The following is an 18,796-nucleotide window of genomic DNA, read 5'->3' as shown; positions in this document are numbered from 1 at the left end:
ATTTGGGTTGTAAATCAGCAGTTAAAACAAGGAAGTGCAGGATAATGGTGTGATGTTATCTCATTATTTCTGATATTAAAATCATATATTTATTCAGCTTCACTCTATCAAATGATGTTATAGTCCTAAATAAATCCAGTATGCAGGGATTGAAAACTAAATTGAATAAAATAACTGCTATAACAAATCTGGTATGACAATCGGCAATTAAACAAAACCATGAATATATAGGCAGGAACATTGAAAATATGAGCTACAATAGGAATTTTGCTTATAACTGCTTTTCATCAAAGTTGACAAATCGGTCTAAGAACATCTGGGTAAATGATGTGTCCCCATTAAGTCCATTTATCCATGAAAAGTAGTACTATTGGAATTTTTTTCCCTTAAATTTCTAATTTATTTTCATATTTTTCATTTTTTAACATAATCTGGAAACCCTGCTCTAGAGAACCAAATGCAAGTCAATAGTCTGTGGAGTATATTGTATTGTCATTGTGTGATGAAATTCATCTCCCACCAGGTGTGGATATAGGATAAGACTACATTCCTTCATAACAGCGAAATCTTATACATCTTTAAATGTAACATTGCATGGCATGCTAAGTTTTGATTTAAAAAAAAAAAAAACAACAACTGAGTTTCTTGTGGCATTAGTCATGTTAGCTTCAATTTGGAAAGGGGGGGGGGGGTTCTCTTGAAATCATTCAGATAATCCAGTCGGTTTTTGGATCAAACTATTACATCATCTATTCATCATGTGTACCCTCTCAGAATGTGATCATGCTAAATGATTATCAACTTTTGATCAACAGTTTTCGTCCAAATTGAAACCTATTTGTCATATCTTTTATTTTGGTCTTTTAAGGCACTACTAATTTCACCAATCAATCTAGATATTGGTCTTGCTGTCAAAGTTGCCATGGATGGGAAGTACCTATTAAAATTGTAATTCTTCTTCTGGTTCCCATCTGCCATATGGCCAGGGGAGGGTAGCTATATGCTACTATTCTAGGGAGAGATGATTATAAGCAAGGTGGTTTCCCGTTGCCTTCCTTGCCATAAGTATAAGTATTTATGACTGTAACCTGTGTGTTCACGGGGCCGGTTTGCCTGCTTGCGGGATGAAAAACCCCAGATAAACTGGCGGAAAAAACCCTGCTGCCGACGCCCAAGACCGGCTAAGTTGGCTATGGCTGAGGAAGATCCTTGAGCTCCTCACGTCATGGACGGGAATCGAACCTAGGATACTCCTTCCCCAGGCATATGGTTGCGAAGCGCAAAGCCACTAGGCTAACTGCGCGGACAAAAATTGTAATACTATTGATATTAAATTGAAATATCATGGATAGGATAAAATGATACATTTCATCCATATTGATGCCAGTGTGGTTAAGTGACCATAATCATGCTTTCTTGAATGCTAATGACAAGTTATTTTCTAATCTAATATCTTCGTTTTTAACGATTCTGTCATTGATGTCATTTGCTCGTATCCGTGGTTTCTAGTCTTTGATCAACTTTTATTTCTTACTGATCACATCTATAAGTTAATATTGTTGTGAGAGCTAACTTGTATTCTGCTAATTTGGCTAATTTCTCTCCAAATAAATTTATTAACTGGTTCCCCATCATCACTGCCAGTCTTGCTGGCCAAAGATTGGAGATCTGCTTCTTTTCAAGCAATAGCTTATAGATTTGATATCTCATACAGGCCTTTGTTGAGTGAATGTTTTAACTGGAAGATGAAGCTCATTGCCTGGTGTAAAAACACATCTTGCTTATTTGGAAGCCTCTAAAGGGGTCTGAAAAAAGGTTTTATGTTTATTCTCCAGGACAGAGTTTCCATAATTAACCTGTAGCCATTCCATAATATCTAATGTACAGTAGCTGAGATTAACCTTGTATGGATAGGATTAACATTAAAAAAAGAAATAATTTATCATCTTCACTAGCAACTAATTTTCTTATCAAACTTGTTACAGTAATTGTTCAATTCAGTTAACATCTGGTAAACACTTGTAGTGGATTTATTTAAGAGTATACCATCACTATGCTACATAAAGACCTGAGCTTGATATCTCAGATTTTTGCTATCAAGTGTAATGCCAATACTTCTGGAAAATCCCAACCAAAATCCTGTACCATATCAAAGGTGATATGCTAAAATAATTTTTCTACAGTAAGCTATTCTATGATTTCAATGAATCTGTTATAGTGAGAGAGTCAAGAGAGTAATGTGATTCATGCACATTGATTAGCAGTTTCCAAAGTGTCCATAAAAAAAAATGAAATGAAAATCCTAATATAGCATGTGTGCTGTCCATAGAGAAAATTAAGTTATAAATGATTATGTAAATATGCATAGAAAGGACAAATGTGAAACTCTTGCTTATTTAAATAGGTTTCCTAAATTAACATGTTTGAAAATCAGGTGCTCCTAACTTTGCATGCGGGATTGTGCATTAAGGCCAGTATGTGCTGGCTGACAGCAGCCTATGGCTTTCGACACCTCTGAGTGCGAGTGAAGTATGGAGGTATCTATTCTAAGAAACGCGCAATCAAGGTCAATGCGATGCTCTGCGACCTGGCACACCTGGGCCTCTTGCTTAACTGATAGCACATAAGTCAACATATGATATATACATGCTGGAGATTTCCCTGTAGGAGAAAAAAATCAGTCTTCAGCTATCTAAAGTTTGGGAAATTCTATAGGTAATGAATAGTCTGTTCACAGGACTCAAGGTTTTTATTTTTTTTCCCAACTCCCAGGACTATATAATTTTGCTCATGAAAATTATTTTTAAGTGTACTTGTTATTTATTATATTTTTATAAAATTGTGTGAATAACTAATAAATAAATAAAGCAGAGTAAATTTTCAACTTTGCTTTCTCCAAATTTTGGCATTACCGCACTCCATCTGTCATTATAGCCACAATATTTTGAATGAGTTGAACATTTTTCTGAGTATACAAACTCCTAAATTAAAAATTTTTGTGTCATCTGAATGAACAATACTACAAAAATACCTTTTAATTTTTGGTATTTGCTTTTCTTTTTTTATGTTCAGAGAATTAAAAAAATTAACTAAGATAACTGACTGATTCTTTGGTAGTATATACTTTTGCTTTGAATTTATTCAGTTCAAATTGGGATTCCATGTTTGGCAGCCAATCTAGATAAAATCTCACTTAACTTTCTTGTTTTACAAAAGTTTAAAATTGACTGATCTACCTTAATTCTTTTTTTTTTTTGAGTTAATTGAGAGTTCTGTACTTCCTTCAACACTTCTGAAATGCATCAGTCTACTAGTGTTTGATACCTTACATGAAATTTACTTTGGACATTTTTTTAAAAGTATTTCTAACCTTCAGATTGATCAGCATCAAATTCCTGATATGTACCCCCAGCAGGGACGACAGAGAATCTACTTTGCAATGACCAGCATGAAGGTCATGTTTTAGCAACTTGCTTACATTCTATAATAATGTTACCATTGAGCTAGACAAGGGGAATGGATACACCATGATCTTTCTGGATATTTTGCTAAGGTTTTTGATAGAATACAGCATGGAACGCTGTTGCATAAATTGGAAAATATGAGTTTGGATTATAAAATATTAATGTGGATAAGAAGAAGAGTGGCAGGCAACATACAGCATTTGCTGATGATGCAAAGATATGTAGGGTAACAGGAATGACTGGAATTCCTGTCATTCCTGTTACATTTAAATGTTAGTAAATGTAAAGTCATGCACTTTGGCACGATTAGATATCCATTATCGTATCATATTGGTGAGATGCTAGAAGAAACTGATCAGACTAGCGATGTTATAATGTTAGTAGATAGGAAGCTAAAGTTCAGGAGATCATGTAGCAAAGGTGCAAATACAATTCAAAAGATAATTGCAATTCTGAAATGAACTTTCACATGTTAAGTTAAGGATATCATTTTACCTCTTAAGTTCTTAATAAGAACTCACTTGGACTATTGTATGCAGGTCTGGTCTGCTGGTTTCTGTTGCAATTCAGATATAGTGGAGAGTGTTAAAAATGATATGAGGATTGTGGAATGAGATTGGGACTTACAAATTTCTGAAAGGTTCACAGCATTGCAGTTGATGGAATTTTTCATTTTATGAGGGTGGGAAAAGGACAAGAAGCATTCTCAGCTTCCAAGGATGTCCCTGGAAGCTGAGAATGAATGCCACTAAGAAGGGAATGAGGGGATTTTTCTCTCATAGGGTGGTGCGTGCATGCATATAGTATGTGGAGTCCCGGACTCCCTGGAAATCTCTTAATAATAGTAAACCATGCGATGAAATTAATCTTCCCATTTAGAAAAATTATGTACACAGGATTCAAAAGTGCAGCCTGTTGGTTAGAGAGTGTATATGCTAATCAGTACAACCGATAAAGGAATACTTTGGCCCAGGTTGTTGCTGCTAATTGAGGGTGAGAAAATCTTCAAGCTTTTGGAAAAAGTAATATATCATGCAGTGTAAAAAAAAAAAGCAGCATGGAATGAAGTGATGGCAGAGTATATGAATAGTGTTTTAAAGTAGCTGCTGAAAACATATGTTGATACATTCTCAGGATTTGACAAACAAAGCCTGACAATGAAGATATATAGAGCATTTTGTGGAAGTAGAGCTGTCAAATGAAGATTTTATAGAGCTAAAAGCATAAGAAATTGCAGAAGAGGAGAGAAAGAAAGAAGAGTCTCTAAAATAGTTAACAGTGAAAAAATTGGTATATGTCTGTTAATTAGGAAATGGATGTTAACATGGAGATAGAATGATGCTTACTGCAGAGAAATTTAACATAGTAGGCAGGATGTAATGTAAAAATTTTAAAGAGGCCCACTCTTGAAGATGAGTTTAGACCTTAAGTTATGCATCTGGTGAATCATCTTTATAATTTGTTGCTCTGATCAACTTTCCAATTAATAAAGCAGCAATTTTGAATAAATACTCTTGTTCCATGTGTTTCCAGCAGATTATTTCACTGGTAAGAAGTCTGTGTATTCATCTTTCGCTATTTATTACAGTACTGTGTTATAATTTCACTAAAAATAAAGAGTGAAATTAGTTTAAAAATGCAAAGACAGACTTATACATTGTAGCATTCAGTCCAGTCAATTGTTAACATCTTTATGGTTCCAATAGTGGTTTCTGACGATCCTACCAATAAATAAATCAAGAACTGATTAAAATTTTGAAGTGTAAAGTGCACTTTACACAGTGAATGTATTAACATAGGTTTTCAGCAGCTACTTTAAAACATTATTCATATACTCTGCCATCACTTCATTCCATGCTGAATTTTTTTTTTGACACTGCATGATATATTACTTTTTCCAAAAGCTTAAATTCTGCAACAATTATAATACATTACTGCCATGTATCAGCATCATACAGCTTATTTTATTCCTTATAATATGAAAATCGATTACGACTAGATTCCCTCACCTATCTTTGAACAATCCAACATAGTCAGGAGAGACTATTTTTGACATTTCATTTATTACCTTAAATTAAAAAAAAAAAAAAAATTCAAAGGAACTCATTGTGATTACAATAATGCTAACTACAACATGAACAATGAAATGACTTTGCCATCTCAGCATAGTAAGCAAACAGGAAATAAAGTGCACTGATGATCTAGGTCAGCATTTCCCAAACTATGTTCTGTGGAAAATGAATGTGTTCCATGAAAAATTATCAAAAATTTTAAATGCTGCAACAAGTTGAAACATGTTTGAAAATCAGGTGCTTCTCACTTTCCATGTGGATTGTGCATTAAGGCCAGCATATGCTGGCTGACAGCCGCCTGCACTTTTCGACACCTCTGAGTGCAAGTGAAATATGGAGGTATCTATTCTAAGAAACATGCAGTCCAAATCAAGGTCAATGCGATGCTCTGCAGCCCAGCACGCCTGTAGTGTGCGCTTAGCTTTACATTAAATATGAGACCGATGATACTTAACTCTAACCAAGGTGTTCCATTAAAATTTCAGGATTTGTGAAGTGTTCCACCATAGGAAAAGTTTGAGGAACTCTGATCTAGGTTCTGAGCTCTACAGGAAAGATATGATCAATTCTGCAAACAGCTATCCTAATATGAGCATGTACAATGATTAATAACTGATTAAACAAAGTTAGGTATTGGATGTTGCAACAAATGCACTTATCTCATTGCAAATGGTTTTTACATATTTATTTCAAACATTTTAGAACAGTAAATTATTTAATTGTATGGTAACTAACACTGGGTTTAATAGGTCATAATATATATAATAACACAATAACATGAGCCATTACAAGTAAAAAACAAACACACGGAAGTTGGCATGAGTCAGTCATTGTTCAATAGGTATGCATGATAGTTGGCAGAAAAGTTAGCCTGACACATTGAAAGATCTAATAAATGACTTCCAAATATCACATAAAACCATTCTTTGGTTTCTGTTGAGAGTGCCTTGTGAGTGGATGATAGCCTCTTTGATGTTGCAGGTGCTTAAGTTGTCTTCTATGTATGGCATGGAGCTCTTGTCCCATTCAATAGTGGTGCGTGAGGGAGAAGCGGAGCAAAATGCTAGACCTGAACTGTCTTCTCTGTTGTTATTGACATCTCCAATATACTCCTTTTGCTTAATTTCCAAACTTCTAGATGTTTTTCCTATGTATGCCACAACCCTTTCAACAAACATCCTGGATGTTTGTAGAAGGGGGTTGTGGTCCTTAGGTGAACGTAACAGAGCTCGTATAGTTACAAGGGGATGGACAGCCACTTTTGTGTTATGAGATTTCAGGAGAAAGTTTGCAAATATAAGGGATTGAAAACTAAGGATCTGTTGTGGAGTAGAGAATAGTACTGTTTGTACCATTTTCTTGGAATATCCATTGCTCACCAATAGTTAGAGAAGAGAACGTAATTCTTCTTTTAGTGTTTCTTCACCTGTAATAGGGATTTCTCCCCCCCCCCTTTTTTTTTTCAGTGTGAGTATAATGCCTAATCTTTGCAATATATGGTGCAATGAAGAGAAATGTAGGTAATTTTCCTTCATTTTCAAGTTCTCACGTGAATTTCATTTTATGGTGGAAGAAGTTAATAGATGAAAGAAAATTATGTAACTCAGCCACGCTGTATTTCCAGATTATAAATATGTCATCTATGTATCTCCACCAAAGTTCAGGATTTGTAGATCACAAATCTTTTTCAAAGTTTTCCATGAATAAGTCAGTACATGGAGGAGATAGAGGGGCTTTCCACTGCAAGGCCAGATAGTTGTTTTTAGATTTTTTTCATTCAACTGGAAATAATTTGAGTTGAGACAATATCTAAATAATTGGGCAATGTCAGGAGGGAACAGATTATAAGTGTCATAACTTTGTCTGCAGGAATATTTGTGCACAATACAATATCTAAAATGTCTGTTGGTAAGATAGAAATTTCTCCTAGTTTTCCTACAAAAAGTATTGCAAATTTTTGATGGTGTTTGATGTTGCTCCTTTAGATTAGCCAGATGTTTTGATAAATAAGTAGGCAAGCTAATACCATCTATGATAAACCAGAGAGAAATATTAGTTTTGTAGCGTTAAGGGGTGCATAGATTTCAGTCTTTTTTTATGATCCATGTAGTCATGTTGCGTAAAAGGTTATTGGTTTCTTTGTGGTTTGTCCAAGTAGGGTCATAATCTAATGGAGTGGAAGTAGAGGAGGTATCAGAGTAAAAATGAAATTTTGGACATATAATCAGTACGTATCACTCAGTATCTTTGTTCTTCTTTAGATTTGAAAGTGCGCTTTCTTTCTTTTTTTTTTTTACCCTAAGGAACTGATGTTCTTTTTAGGAGGATGAGAAGAATTCAGTTCTTCAGTCTAATGTGATTTGCAAAGTAGAAAGTAAAAGGCCTGTTCTACATTGCAAATAATATATATTTTAGGAGTGTTCTCTGGTGTGACTGCAAAATTGAACCCCTTCTTTAAAATGCTAGCTTCTGCTGATGGAAAATTATGATTAGAAATGTTAAATAGGAATGGGACATGTTAGAAAACCAGACCTGGGAGCAGAGTCTTCTTCTGTCAAATTTTAGCCAGTTAAAGGACTGTCTGATGAATGCCTGGTACGTTGCAGATTTATCTATATAACCATTATAGAACTTATTAATCTTTCAACACGTCAGACTAACTTTTCTGCCAACTATCAAGCATATCTATTGAATAATGACTGACTCGTGCCAGCTTCTATGCTATGTGTTTCTGCTTTTTACTTGGGTATAAACGGTTCCTACATAATTTTTTGTTCTTTCCAACCCAGCCAAAGCCACTAGGTTTAACTAGATATATTACAACCTATTAAACCCAGTGTTAGTTATCGTCTCATTTATTTTTTGCTCAAAAAAAATCTCCATACTCATTTAATCATATAATATGAATTGTTTGCTATGATTTAACAACAGTTTCCTGATTCATATCGAGTGGAAAGGTACAATAGAAAATTATTCCATGAGTTTCCTAGCAACTTGATGCTGTTAGAAATGACCTCACTGTACTATTTGCTTATCAAATATCATATGGTCATAACTAAAATCACTGTGATTGGAAATTCTCATTTACTCTAGCTACCAAATACTGTTAAAAGCAATATAGGGATTTTTTAAATACTTTTCTAATGAATATGTTAGTCTTGTGATTTACATAGTTATCTTTATTTATTACTAAGTTTAATTAAACATTTTGAACATGGTGATTAAACTTAATGATTTCATATATACAATTAAATCATATTCTTTAAACATTTCTGAATTAAAGTAATAAACACAGAAGTCATATGCTTAACAAAATCAAACACATTGTATGTTTAGCTGAAGAGTGTCTGAAGTATAAATAATTCAAATAATTATACTTAACATTGCTTATATTCTGGTCATTTATTCTTTAAGTGCCTTCTCCCTAGTAAGAAAGAAATAATTTATTCCTTTACATTATTATTGATAATATAAAGTTAAATCACTAAGAAATTTTAGCCTCTATACCTGAAGTTAGAGATTCCCAAACTTTCCTGAGAAAAGGCACAATAGACAACTGCTTAATGTTTGAACCATGCAATTGCATATTGTGCATATACAGTTTAAGTTAAACACTTGATCTTGAAGGATCAAATGGAAACTTTTATATTTTTTGTTTGCTATCAACAACTTGTGGCCTTTTAAATAAATGTTATTCATCCTTTTCTTGTGTTGTGTGAATTTTAAGAAATGTTAAGTATTCTAAAAACAGCCTCTCAGATTTATAGTAACATATCTGCAGCCTTTCCAATTTCTATAGAATTCTAGAAAACCCAATAGTCTGGCTATATTAGATACAATCTTAGCACATTTAATAGACATCTAAAAATACATTTCACTATAGAAAAAAGAAACTAACAACTATCTTCCCTTCCTAGATAAATTATTCACACAGCTACCAATTGGTTTTATCCCTTTCTGTTTATAGAAACCTATGTACATTGGAAGGTCTTGAAGCAGTCTAACTCACCCCAAGTATACTGTCCTCAAAGCACACACTGAGCAAGGGTTATTTGTTCTAAATAGCCATTGCCACCTCACTCAGGTATTTATGCACACATTTAGCTAATGACCACAACTTCTGTAAATCAGACAAAATACTGTTTGTTCTCCAACCTGCCATACAAAGACTACAACAAAAACTATTCTCTATATCTGGGTTCGTAAATACAATCTTCAGGGTATATATCTTAATACAGCTAGCAACCATTTCTCTGAAGGATCAGCATCGTGATATAAAGTGTTCCTTATAATTGCAACCAACTGTATAGCAAGTCAGGACTGCCAGACCATGCACTGGATACTTCTTTCACAGAGGATTAAATGGAAGAAGATAACTGTACTTGAAATAAATTATTTGAATAATTATAATTGGCCTGTGTTTTATTTTCTATCAAAAGTTCGGTTTCTTTTTGGACAGAGGGTGTATTAATTTGAATAAGACATGGAAAGATTGCATTTAGCTTGAATTCTCACACCTTAGAAGGGCACCTTGATAGGACATTAGTTCCTTTTTAATTTCAATTTGAGCTGCTTCTGCCATAACCTAACAGTGCAAATTACAAGTTTTTACCATAGTTGAAATTTATGCAGTTAAGATGCTTGTATGAAATCTAGTGAAATACACTGTTTGGAAAGAAGTCGATTTACACTGAATGCAGATTTCTGGGCATCGACTGGAACATTAATCTGCACAAAAACATTCAGAACCATGTAGGTTTGGGGCATCCTGGATGCCCCAAACCTACATGCAGTGTTGTCTTCAGTGGCGCAAAATGCATGTACAGCAGAAGCTTGGAAAGTTGTGTTATGGGGCAACAAATCATGCTACATCCTCTATTGAGAGGGTGTGGTGGACATCTCTTACCAGTGTGTGTAAATCCCAACTAAGAAATTTGGAGGTGACAGTGTGATCCTGTTTTGGCCTTGGTCCTCTGTGGTGTCCCGAACTCTGAGAGGTAGCTAAACATTCTGGACAATGCAATGCATCCTACTTTGTGGCATTTCTATGGAACTGACCCTCATCTCTTTAAGCAAGGCAATGCATCATGTCATAAGGCTGCTGCTGTAATTGCATGATTTGTAAGCACGAGCATCACATTTGACTGGCCTCTACAGAGCCCTGATCTCAAACCTACTGAACATCTGCCCCATAACAGTTCAGGACCTCATTTACATGCCAATAGGAAGAATGGTCAAAAATTCCAATCAATTACTATCATATACTTGTGGAAAGTATGCTTCATAGGATTGCTGTCTTAGTATCCCATAATGCAAGGCACATATCCTTACAGACAAGCATAATGGGAAGGGCAACTACACAGACTGGTTTCAACCTTTATTGGTGTCTCATCAATGAGCCAGACCCAGAAGAGATACTAAGGTTGAAGTAACGCAGAAGACTAAGGCAAATGGTGTGGTCAGTAGCCTCTGTATACAAGTAGCCCAGTGGTAAAGTTACTTCATGCACAACTTTGTTTGCTTACACTTGGATAAAGGATGAAGCCAAGAACATAATTTCTTGGCATCCTTTAACTTATAATATAACCAAGTGAAAAAAAAAAACTTTCAATAAAAAAAAAAAAAAAAAAAAAAAAAAAAAAGCATTGTCTGAAGTATGGGCTAACTGATCTGAAAATTTCAATCTGCATTTGGATATTATCATAGTGCTCAACTTCCAAAGGAAATAATATATAGAAGCATGTATGCTGTTCAGATAAGATGCAAAAGACTAACATGAAAAAGAGAAGGCATCAAGGTGGAAGATTCACACCTGCAATAGGTTGGATTAAGTATATATTCAAAATGAGTCACTACAAATCTTTAAAAATAAATGAAAAAATAATGGCAAGAAGCAATCTGAGATTTTAAGAAAAAGTGCAACTAGGAGAATAAACAGCAGGCTGTTTTGCTTGAACTGGTTGGTTGGTTTATAGTTTATTTGGCACAAAAACTAAAAAACTACTAAGGTTACAACTATACATAATTAGTTAAAGAAAATTGAAAACAATATGCCTGTACAAAAATTAGGTTCCACAAAATAGCATCTACATAGAAACAGAATTGCTGTAGAGGGCACAGCAACACAAGGTTAAATTGTCAACAGTTTAACTGTTCAATTACAAAAATTGTCAACAATACAAGTTAAATAAACAAAATGCATGTAAAAGCCAAGGAATGCAGTATCTAGATATAGTTAAAATTATAGCAGGTTTTTACAGCCCTACATAAATAGGCAAAAAGGAATTATATTATACAACATGCATGCATAAAAATAAAATTTGGCATCTACATATAAGCAATATTACAAGAAGGGTTACACAAATATATAAGGTGTACTATAGCAATACATAATTAGTAAAAAAAAAAAAAAAATTAAATATGTATGCACAAAAGTTAAGCTGGGCAATGCAGTATCTACAATTAAACAAAATTAATGCAGCACATAATTAGACATAAGTTAATAAACAAAATGCATGTACAACACCAAGCCAAGGAATGCAGTATCTACATATAAGATTACAACAAATGTTATTACAGTAATACATAGTTGAAGAGGAATTATTATACATTATGTATGCATAAAAATTAAGTTTAGCAATGAGGTATTTATATATAAATTATTAGTACTCAAACTCCCGCACATATACATCACAAAACATTACATATAAACAAAATTACAGTCAAATGCGTTTTGTATAAATTAATTCTTTGTAAAAAAAATTTAAAACATCGTGCAATCTGCCTGAGTGTATATGGTCTGGCCAGGTAGGCATAAATTTCATTCCTCTCTCATGTAAAGTGCTGGCACTCTACCAGTATACAATAAATAATGAGATGTGTATTACATTTTTCACACATGGGAGAGTCAATAGCTCTCGGTAAATAAGAACGTGCAAGATGACTGTGACCTATGCAGAGCCTAGTGAGAACAACTTCCTCTCTTCTCTTTATTCGTTGACTAGAATGCCATTGCTTGATTTCAAGTTTAATGCTATATAATTTGTTTGTTAATGCTTCCTGCCACGATGACTGCCATTGAGCAATTAGCTTTGATCATGTAAACTGTCTGTAGTCTTCATATGGTACTGTCAAATAGTATGTGGAGAAAGTTTGAGCTGATTTAGCAGCTGCATCTGCAGCTTCATTTCCCTTAATTCCAATGTGGCTGGGAATCCAGCACAACTGAACATCAAAATTAAGGATTTTCATTTTGTGAAACAGGTGTAACACCTCAAAGTACTGGATGTGGATTATGCATAGGAGAGGAGATAGCTTGTAAAGAGCTCAATGATCTGTATTTTTGGTAGTTCTGCTACTTTTGGTAGCAGTTTTCTTTTATATGAATAAGTGCAAGCTGAATGGCATGTAACTCTGCTGCATAATTACTGCAGTCAGGTGGGATCTGGTTTGAGATAATGTCAGGAAGCACAGCCAACAGCGGTATTAGTTCTTGAACCATCAGTATAGACAGGCAAGAAATCAGAGTGTGCTACTCTGTGTGCATTAAACAATTGGAGGTAGACAGATGATGGAGTATGAGATTTCTATAGCTGACAAAGTGAGAGGTTGCAGGATGGTGTGCAAACCTGCCATGGAGAGATGCTGTTATTTTTAGTATAGGCAATGTTGTCAACATTTATACCAAGGGCTTGCATAGTCTCTAATATGCATATCAAAAGGACATACGGCAGTTTGTGGTATTGAGCTTCCCAGTGCGTAGAAATGAGACTAGTCCATGTAGATGATCAGGGAGAGACTATCTTTAGGGCATAATTAAGAGACAACTGTTTCCGTCGAAGTGATAGAGCTGGTTCATTTGCTTCAACATAAAGACTGAGTGGGCGATGTGCAAAAGGCACCAGTAGCTATCTGTATACCCTGATGATGGATGGAATCCAACCATCGCAGGTTGCTCTGTGTTGCAGAACCATAGACTTGAGACCCATAATCCAGCTTTGAACGTATAAGTGCACGAAGATGAAGGAATGAAGCTCGATCAGCATCCCACTCGGTAGAGGATAAATTGCAAAGAAGGTTCAATGCTTTCTTGCACTTTTCTCTTAGTTGACTAGAAATGTTGTGCTAGAAATGTAAATTTATTATCAAAGCTCAGTCCCAAGAATTTGGTTTCTGTAGCTACTGGAATAATATTGAATCCCATTCTTAATTCAGGATCTGGGCGAAGAGTATGTTTTTGACAAAAGTGTACACACACTTTTTTTTCTGTTAAAAACCTAACCCCATTACTAAGAGCCCACAGAGAAACATGATCAATCGCTTGCTGAAGTTGTCTTTAGATTACCCTCATGTTATGGGAGTGGCAGTAAATTGTGAAGTCATTAACATATAGAGCATTGTCTACAGTGGGAGGAAGCTGTTTGGTGACAGTTAATTTTAACAGTGAAAAGTGTCACACTTAACACAGAGCCTTGGGGAACACCCTGTTCTTGATGATATGATCAAGATAACGTATTTCCCACTCTGACTTGGAAAATTTGCCTGGAAAGAAAGTTTTTAATAAATACAGGAACATGTCCTTTAAGACCCAGCTTATAGAGGTCGTTTAATATATCATATCTCCAGGCTGTATCAAAAAAAAAAAAAAAAAAAACTGAAGGTGTTCTTGCTTCAGAAATGCATCTTTTATACAATTTTCTAAATGAACCAAATAGTCTAAAGTTGAGCAATGTCTACAGAACCCACATTGCATATTGGAGAGAAGATTGTTGCTTTCTAAATACCAGAGAAGTCTGGCATTAACCATTTTCTCTAGTATCTTACAAAGACAACTGGTCAGAGCAATGTGTCGATAATTATTTCCTGGTTTTAGGATAGCAATGACAATTGACTTATGCCAAGAATTTGGAAACTCTTACTCTGCAAGTATTCTACTGGATAGTAATTGAAGGAGATCCATAGAAGATAATGGTAGATGTTTTATCATTTCATAATGGATGTCATCAGACCCTATTGCACTAGGGTAAGATAGTAGGAGAGCTCTTTTTAGTTCTTCCTTAACAAATGGCTGATTGTATGGCTCAAGATCATTGGTAGAGAAATTTAGCCTTTGTATCTCTTGCTGCTCTTTCAGAATTAAAAATTCAGGAGGATATGAAGCTGTTGTTGAGATTCTGGCAAAATTTTCTCCCACAGTGTCTGCAAGATATCTGCAAGGCTTTGGGATCAGCAAAAACACTTCCATTATGGTCTAAGGTATACAAACAATGTGTTCTATATCTGCCTTTCATTTTCCAGATTTTATCCCATATAATGTTTGGACTGGTCATTTGATTAATTGATGTAGTAAATTGGATCCATGATTGTTTTTGACTCTGACGCCTCATATTGCGTGCTTTGGTTCGAGCATGCTTGAAAGCTATAAGGGTTGAAGGGTTGATGTGGTAGTTTTTGGCTGTCTGACATTCTGGTTTCCACCAAAGCTTTGGATAGAGTGGAAACCAAGATGATGTTTTTGGGATGGAGGCTGTTGCTGCCTGGACAATGCACTGTGTTATATAATTTACTGCTTCATTGATAGGTGTTTGACTGATGGCACCAGCATTAAATTTTGCAATATGAGAGAAAGTGTTCCAGCCAGCTTGGTCCATTTTCTATATAGTTATCCGTGTGGGTGAATATGGTTCCTATTAAAACACTGTGCAGAGAAAAGGAAAGTGATCACTTCCATATATGTTCTCTTCAATGTCCCATGTGAGCAGTGGAAGAATGGAGGGGGGGGGGGGGAGCAGATTGTAAGATCAATTACAGAATATGAACAGGTAGGTGTATGGAAGAAAGTATTGAGTTTATTTAAAAGGGAGAGGTTATTATTATCAAGAATTCTTTCAATTATTCGACCTCGTCTATTAGTGTTGGCACTATCCCAAGAGTATTGTGACTATTAAAGTCGCCCATCAAAAGTATAGGTTCAAGCAGTTGCGAGATAAGGTTATCAAGATCAATTTCATTTAACTCAGCACTTCGTAGTAAATAAATTGAACATACTGTAATAAGAAATACCACGGAGAAGCGAATTGCTGCTGCTTCCAGAGTATTAAGATGGACCTGATGGAAAGGAAAATGACTGTCCACTAGGATAGCTACTCCTACATGAGCAGGACCACTTCCAGTTGTATCCTTGCATACAACAGTGAAATTCCTACAGGTAGGGTCCGCATTGGGTCTTAAGTACGTTTCCTGTAGACAGAAACATTTGTGTATCTGCAACAAAATCTTGATATCATCGATATTCTGGCAAAATCCACGACTTCCATTGTAAAAATTTCCCTACTGTTTTGGTTTTATAGACTTGTCTGGTTTTTGGGAGGTTGAGGGCTTACTTTTTTTTTTTATATTTATCAATTGTTTAGGAAAGTATGGACGGCCAGTGTAAATCTCTTCCTTTAGTAGAGTATTCAATACGTCTGATGTGTTAGGGTCAGTTGGTTTAGTTTACTTTCACTGGGTACTAAAGTATCCATTTTTTCTGTGGGAGTTATCTGGTGGTTTATCTTTAAGTGATTTTTTTTGACAAGTGGGTTTTCATCGAGTGGGATCATTTTTGGAGTTATCTCTGGAGTAAGGCCATAGGTCATGTGATTGATGTGCTCATAAGGTGCAGGTATGATGAAATTATCAGATGGTGGAACAGACATACAAGTTTGAGTTGCTACTGTCACTTTCTTAATTGTTACCTTCTCAGCATAAGAGGATCTCAGAGCAGGTATAGGAATTCACCTAAATTTTCTTGTAAAATGTATATTTTATTTCTCTATGTAAAGCTATCTGTATAAAGAGCAAAATAAGCCCAAAAGGAATTGACTCGCTCATTGTTTAAGAAGGGATGTAGAAGTATCGAAACCAAGAGCATCGCCCGAAATTCGGCATGTTTTTTTTGAAGATTATTTGCAAGACTTGTTGCAGGTGACCTTAAAGGTCAATACTGAAAGGGCATGGCGCGAATCAAAAAGAAAGGCCCATAGGCAAGATTAAGGCAGTAAAGGGAGGAGGTAAGATTGTCGGCGAATTTTCGAGAAACATTATACAGGGTTCTCCAAACTACTAGCAAGACTCGCTAGGGGTCCCAAAAACTTAAAGGTGCAAGGACTCTGGTGTATAAAAGGGTTGTTTCAAAGATAAGAAGGGCTTCCTTTTCTTCATCCTCAGTGAACCAAACCATCCACAAGAGATTGAGGATCCGAGTTGCTGTAACTTCTGGAGGGGAGGGTAGAGAGACCCGTCCACCAAAGTCGTTCCAGTCACAGCGGAAGATATCCAGAGGCGATAGTTAAGGAGAAATCTTGCCGAAAAGGTCATGTAATCGAGTAAGTGTGACTAGGCCTATGCAGAAATCCTTCGCCGGGCAGTTCAAGACGGTGGAACGCCTACCCTATATCCTGCCTGCTGCTGCAACCGGTACTCCGTGTCTCATCAAGGAGAATCCCAAAACACGGAACGGAGGAGAGAAACTCCACTCAAGTGCCGGAAGACACATACAAGATAGGAAGAGACCGATGTGAGTCTACATATTCATTTATTGTTTGTGAATTAAGAAAGAATTCCCTATCGCATTGTTAAATTGTCTAGTTTAAGGAGATAATATTTAGAGCGAATGTGTGTAATCGCTAATACGTGAAGCATGAGTGGTTAATATTGAGCTGTTGACATTTCTTTAATGAATTATAGGTGTATTTACGATTGAATTACACAGGCAAGATAGGAAGAGACCCATGTGAGTCTATACATTCATTTATTGTTGGTGAATTAAGAAAGAATTTAGAATGTTAATATTTCTTGTAAATGTGTGAGTGCAGTTAATTTCCCTTGGAGAAAAGATTGAGCTATTGAAATTTCTTTAATTGATTATGTGTACTTATGATTGAATATGTTCCTGCTATCAATATCATTGAGGTGGATTGTATAAATATAATTAAGTGTTTGAAAGGAATGAGATTCTGAGAGATATATTTGTATACATGCATGTTGTATTAGGAACTAACTATTTCATGTTATATGTATAACTTCCTGACATTTGTAATATAAAGTATGCTTGTTGAAGGTCTAAGTAAGTGTGAGAGAATTTAATAGAAACCAAGTTGAGTGATTGAGAAAGACTAAGAATTACCTTTCATAAATGAATCTTGTGATTTCAAGTGATATGTATAATTATTTGATCAGAAATTAAACTTGTTGTTACTGTTGATAAAAATAGTTGTTCGATTCAATCTTTTTGCAATGCACTGATCCAAAAAACACTATTTTGGACTTGATAGCGGAACCCCATTGATTAGTATTGATTTATGAGTAAATTTTGCTATGACTGCAAACCTTGGCTAAACTAGGATATAAGTGATTAATTGATCTACTAAGGTATAAAAACTTTCTTTTGCCTATAGGGGAATTTCAGAGGTGCAGTTTTAAAAATCAAATATCTGGAGATCCCAGGCAAGAAAAATTATACTTAAGGTAGAACCATAAAGAAGGGAAATAATAGAAAATGAATATTAAGTTTATATAAGATTATATACAGAGAACAGTCCTTTTCCCCATAATATTACAACTGGGTATTGAAGTATCCATTTTTTCTGTGGGAGTATCTGGTGGTTTATCTTTAAGAGATTTTTTTGACAAGTGGGTTTTCATCGAGGATCATTTTTGGAGTTGTCTCTGTAGTAAGGCCATGTGATTGATGTGCTCATAAGGTGCAGGTATGAGATGGTGGAACAGACATACAAGTTTGAGTTGCTACTGTCACCTTTTCAGCATAAGAGGATCTCAGAGCAGGTATGATAGTGGCTAGCTTTCTTTTTGCATCCTGGTATGTTATGTTTTGCTCTGTTTTCATTCTTTGTATTTCTTTTTCATCTTTCCATTTCTGACATGCACGAGAGTAAGCTGGATGATCTCCCCTGACAGTTGACACATTTAGCTTTTTTTGAACAGCAAGATTTGTTATGCTCTTTACTACCACATCAAGCACAGGTAGTAGAACCACGACAGGCAGTTTGGTAATGTCCATATCTCTGCTATTTAAAGCATCTCAGTGGGTTAGGGATTGCATTCTAACAGGACAGCTGAGATACCCTGCTTTTACAGATGTTGGAGGGGTGTATCAAAAGTAAGGATGATGTTCTTGGATGGTCACCTAGGCCCACCTATGCACCTCACACCTGTCATTCCTTGATCTTTAAGTTCTGAACATATCTCCTCATCAGGAAC

At 35.4% G+C, this 18,796-nt stretch overlaps 1 protein-coding gene across 5 annotated transcripts in view; it reads right to left on the bottom strand.

Annotated features, from left to right (window-relative positions):
* Nucleotides 1-18,796, bottom strand: part of LOC150104774 (uncharacterized) — a 334,262-nt gene that overhangs the window by 65,293 nt on the left and 250,173 nt on the right. The window contains exon 11 of one of the 5 annotated variants that reach the window (XM_090395343.1): nucleotides 5,570-6,119. The exons of 2 other annotated variants lie outside the window; for them this stretch is intronic. In XM_090395343.1, the coding sequence (XP_090251469.1) occupies nucleotides 6,068-6,119 (52 nt within the window). In that variant the 3' untranslated portion in view covers nucleotides 5,570-6,067. Of the gene's footprint in view, nucleotides 1-5,569; nucleotides 6,120-6,206; nucleotides 8,961-8,987; nucleotides 11,799-18,796 lie in introns of those variants that run through there. 2 more of the 5 variants (XM_090395345.1, XM_090395344.1) reach the window with 2 other exon arrangements.

The sequence above is a fragment of the Typopeltis vanoorti genome, chromosome 7, assembly GCF_054136105.1.
Source record: "Typopeltis vanoorti isolate ZY-2024b chromosome 7, IOZ_Tvanoo_1.0, whole genome shotgun sequence".
NCBI lineage: Eukaryota > Metazoa > Arthropoda > Arachnida > Uropygi > Thelyphonidae > Typopeltis > Typopeltis vanoorti.
The sequence above is the reverse complement of the archived record's forward strand: the minus strand, read 5'-3'. Positions and strand labels throughout refer to the sequence as shown.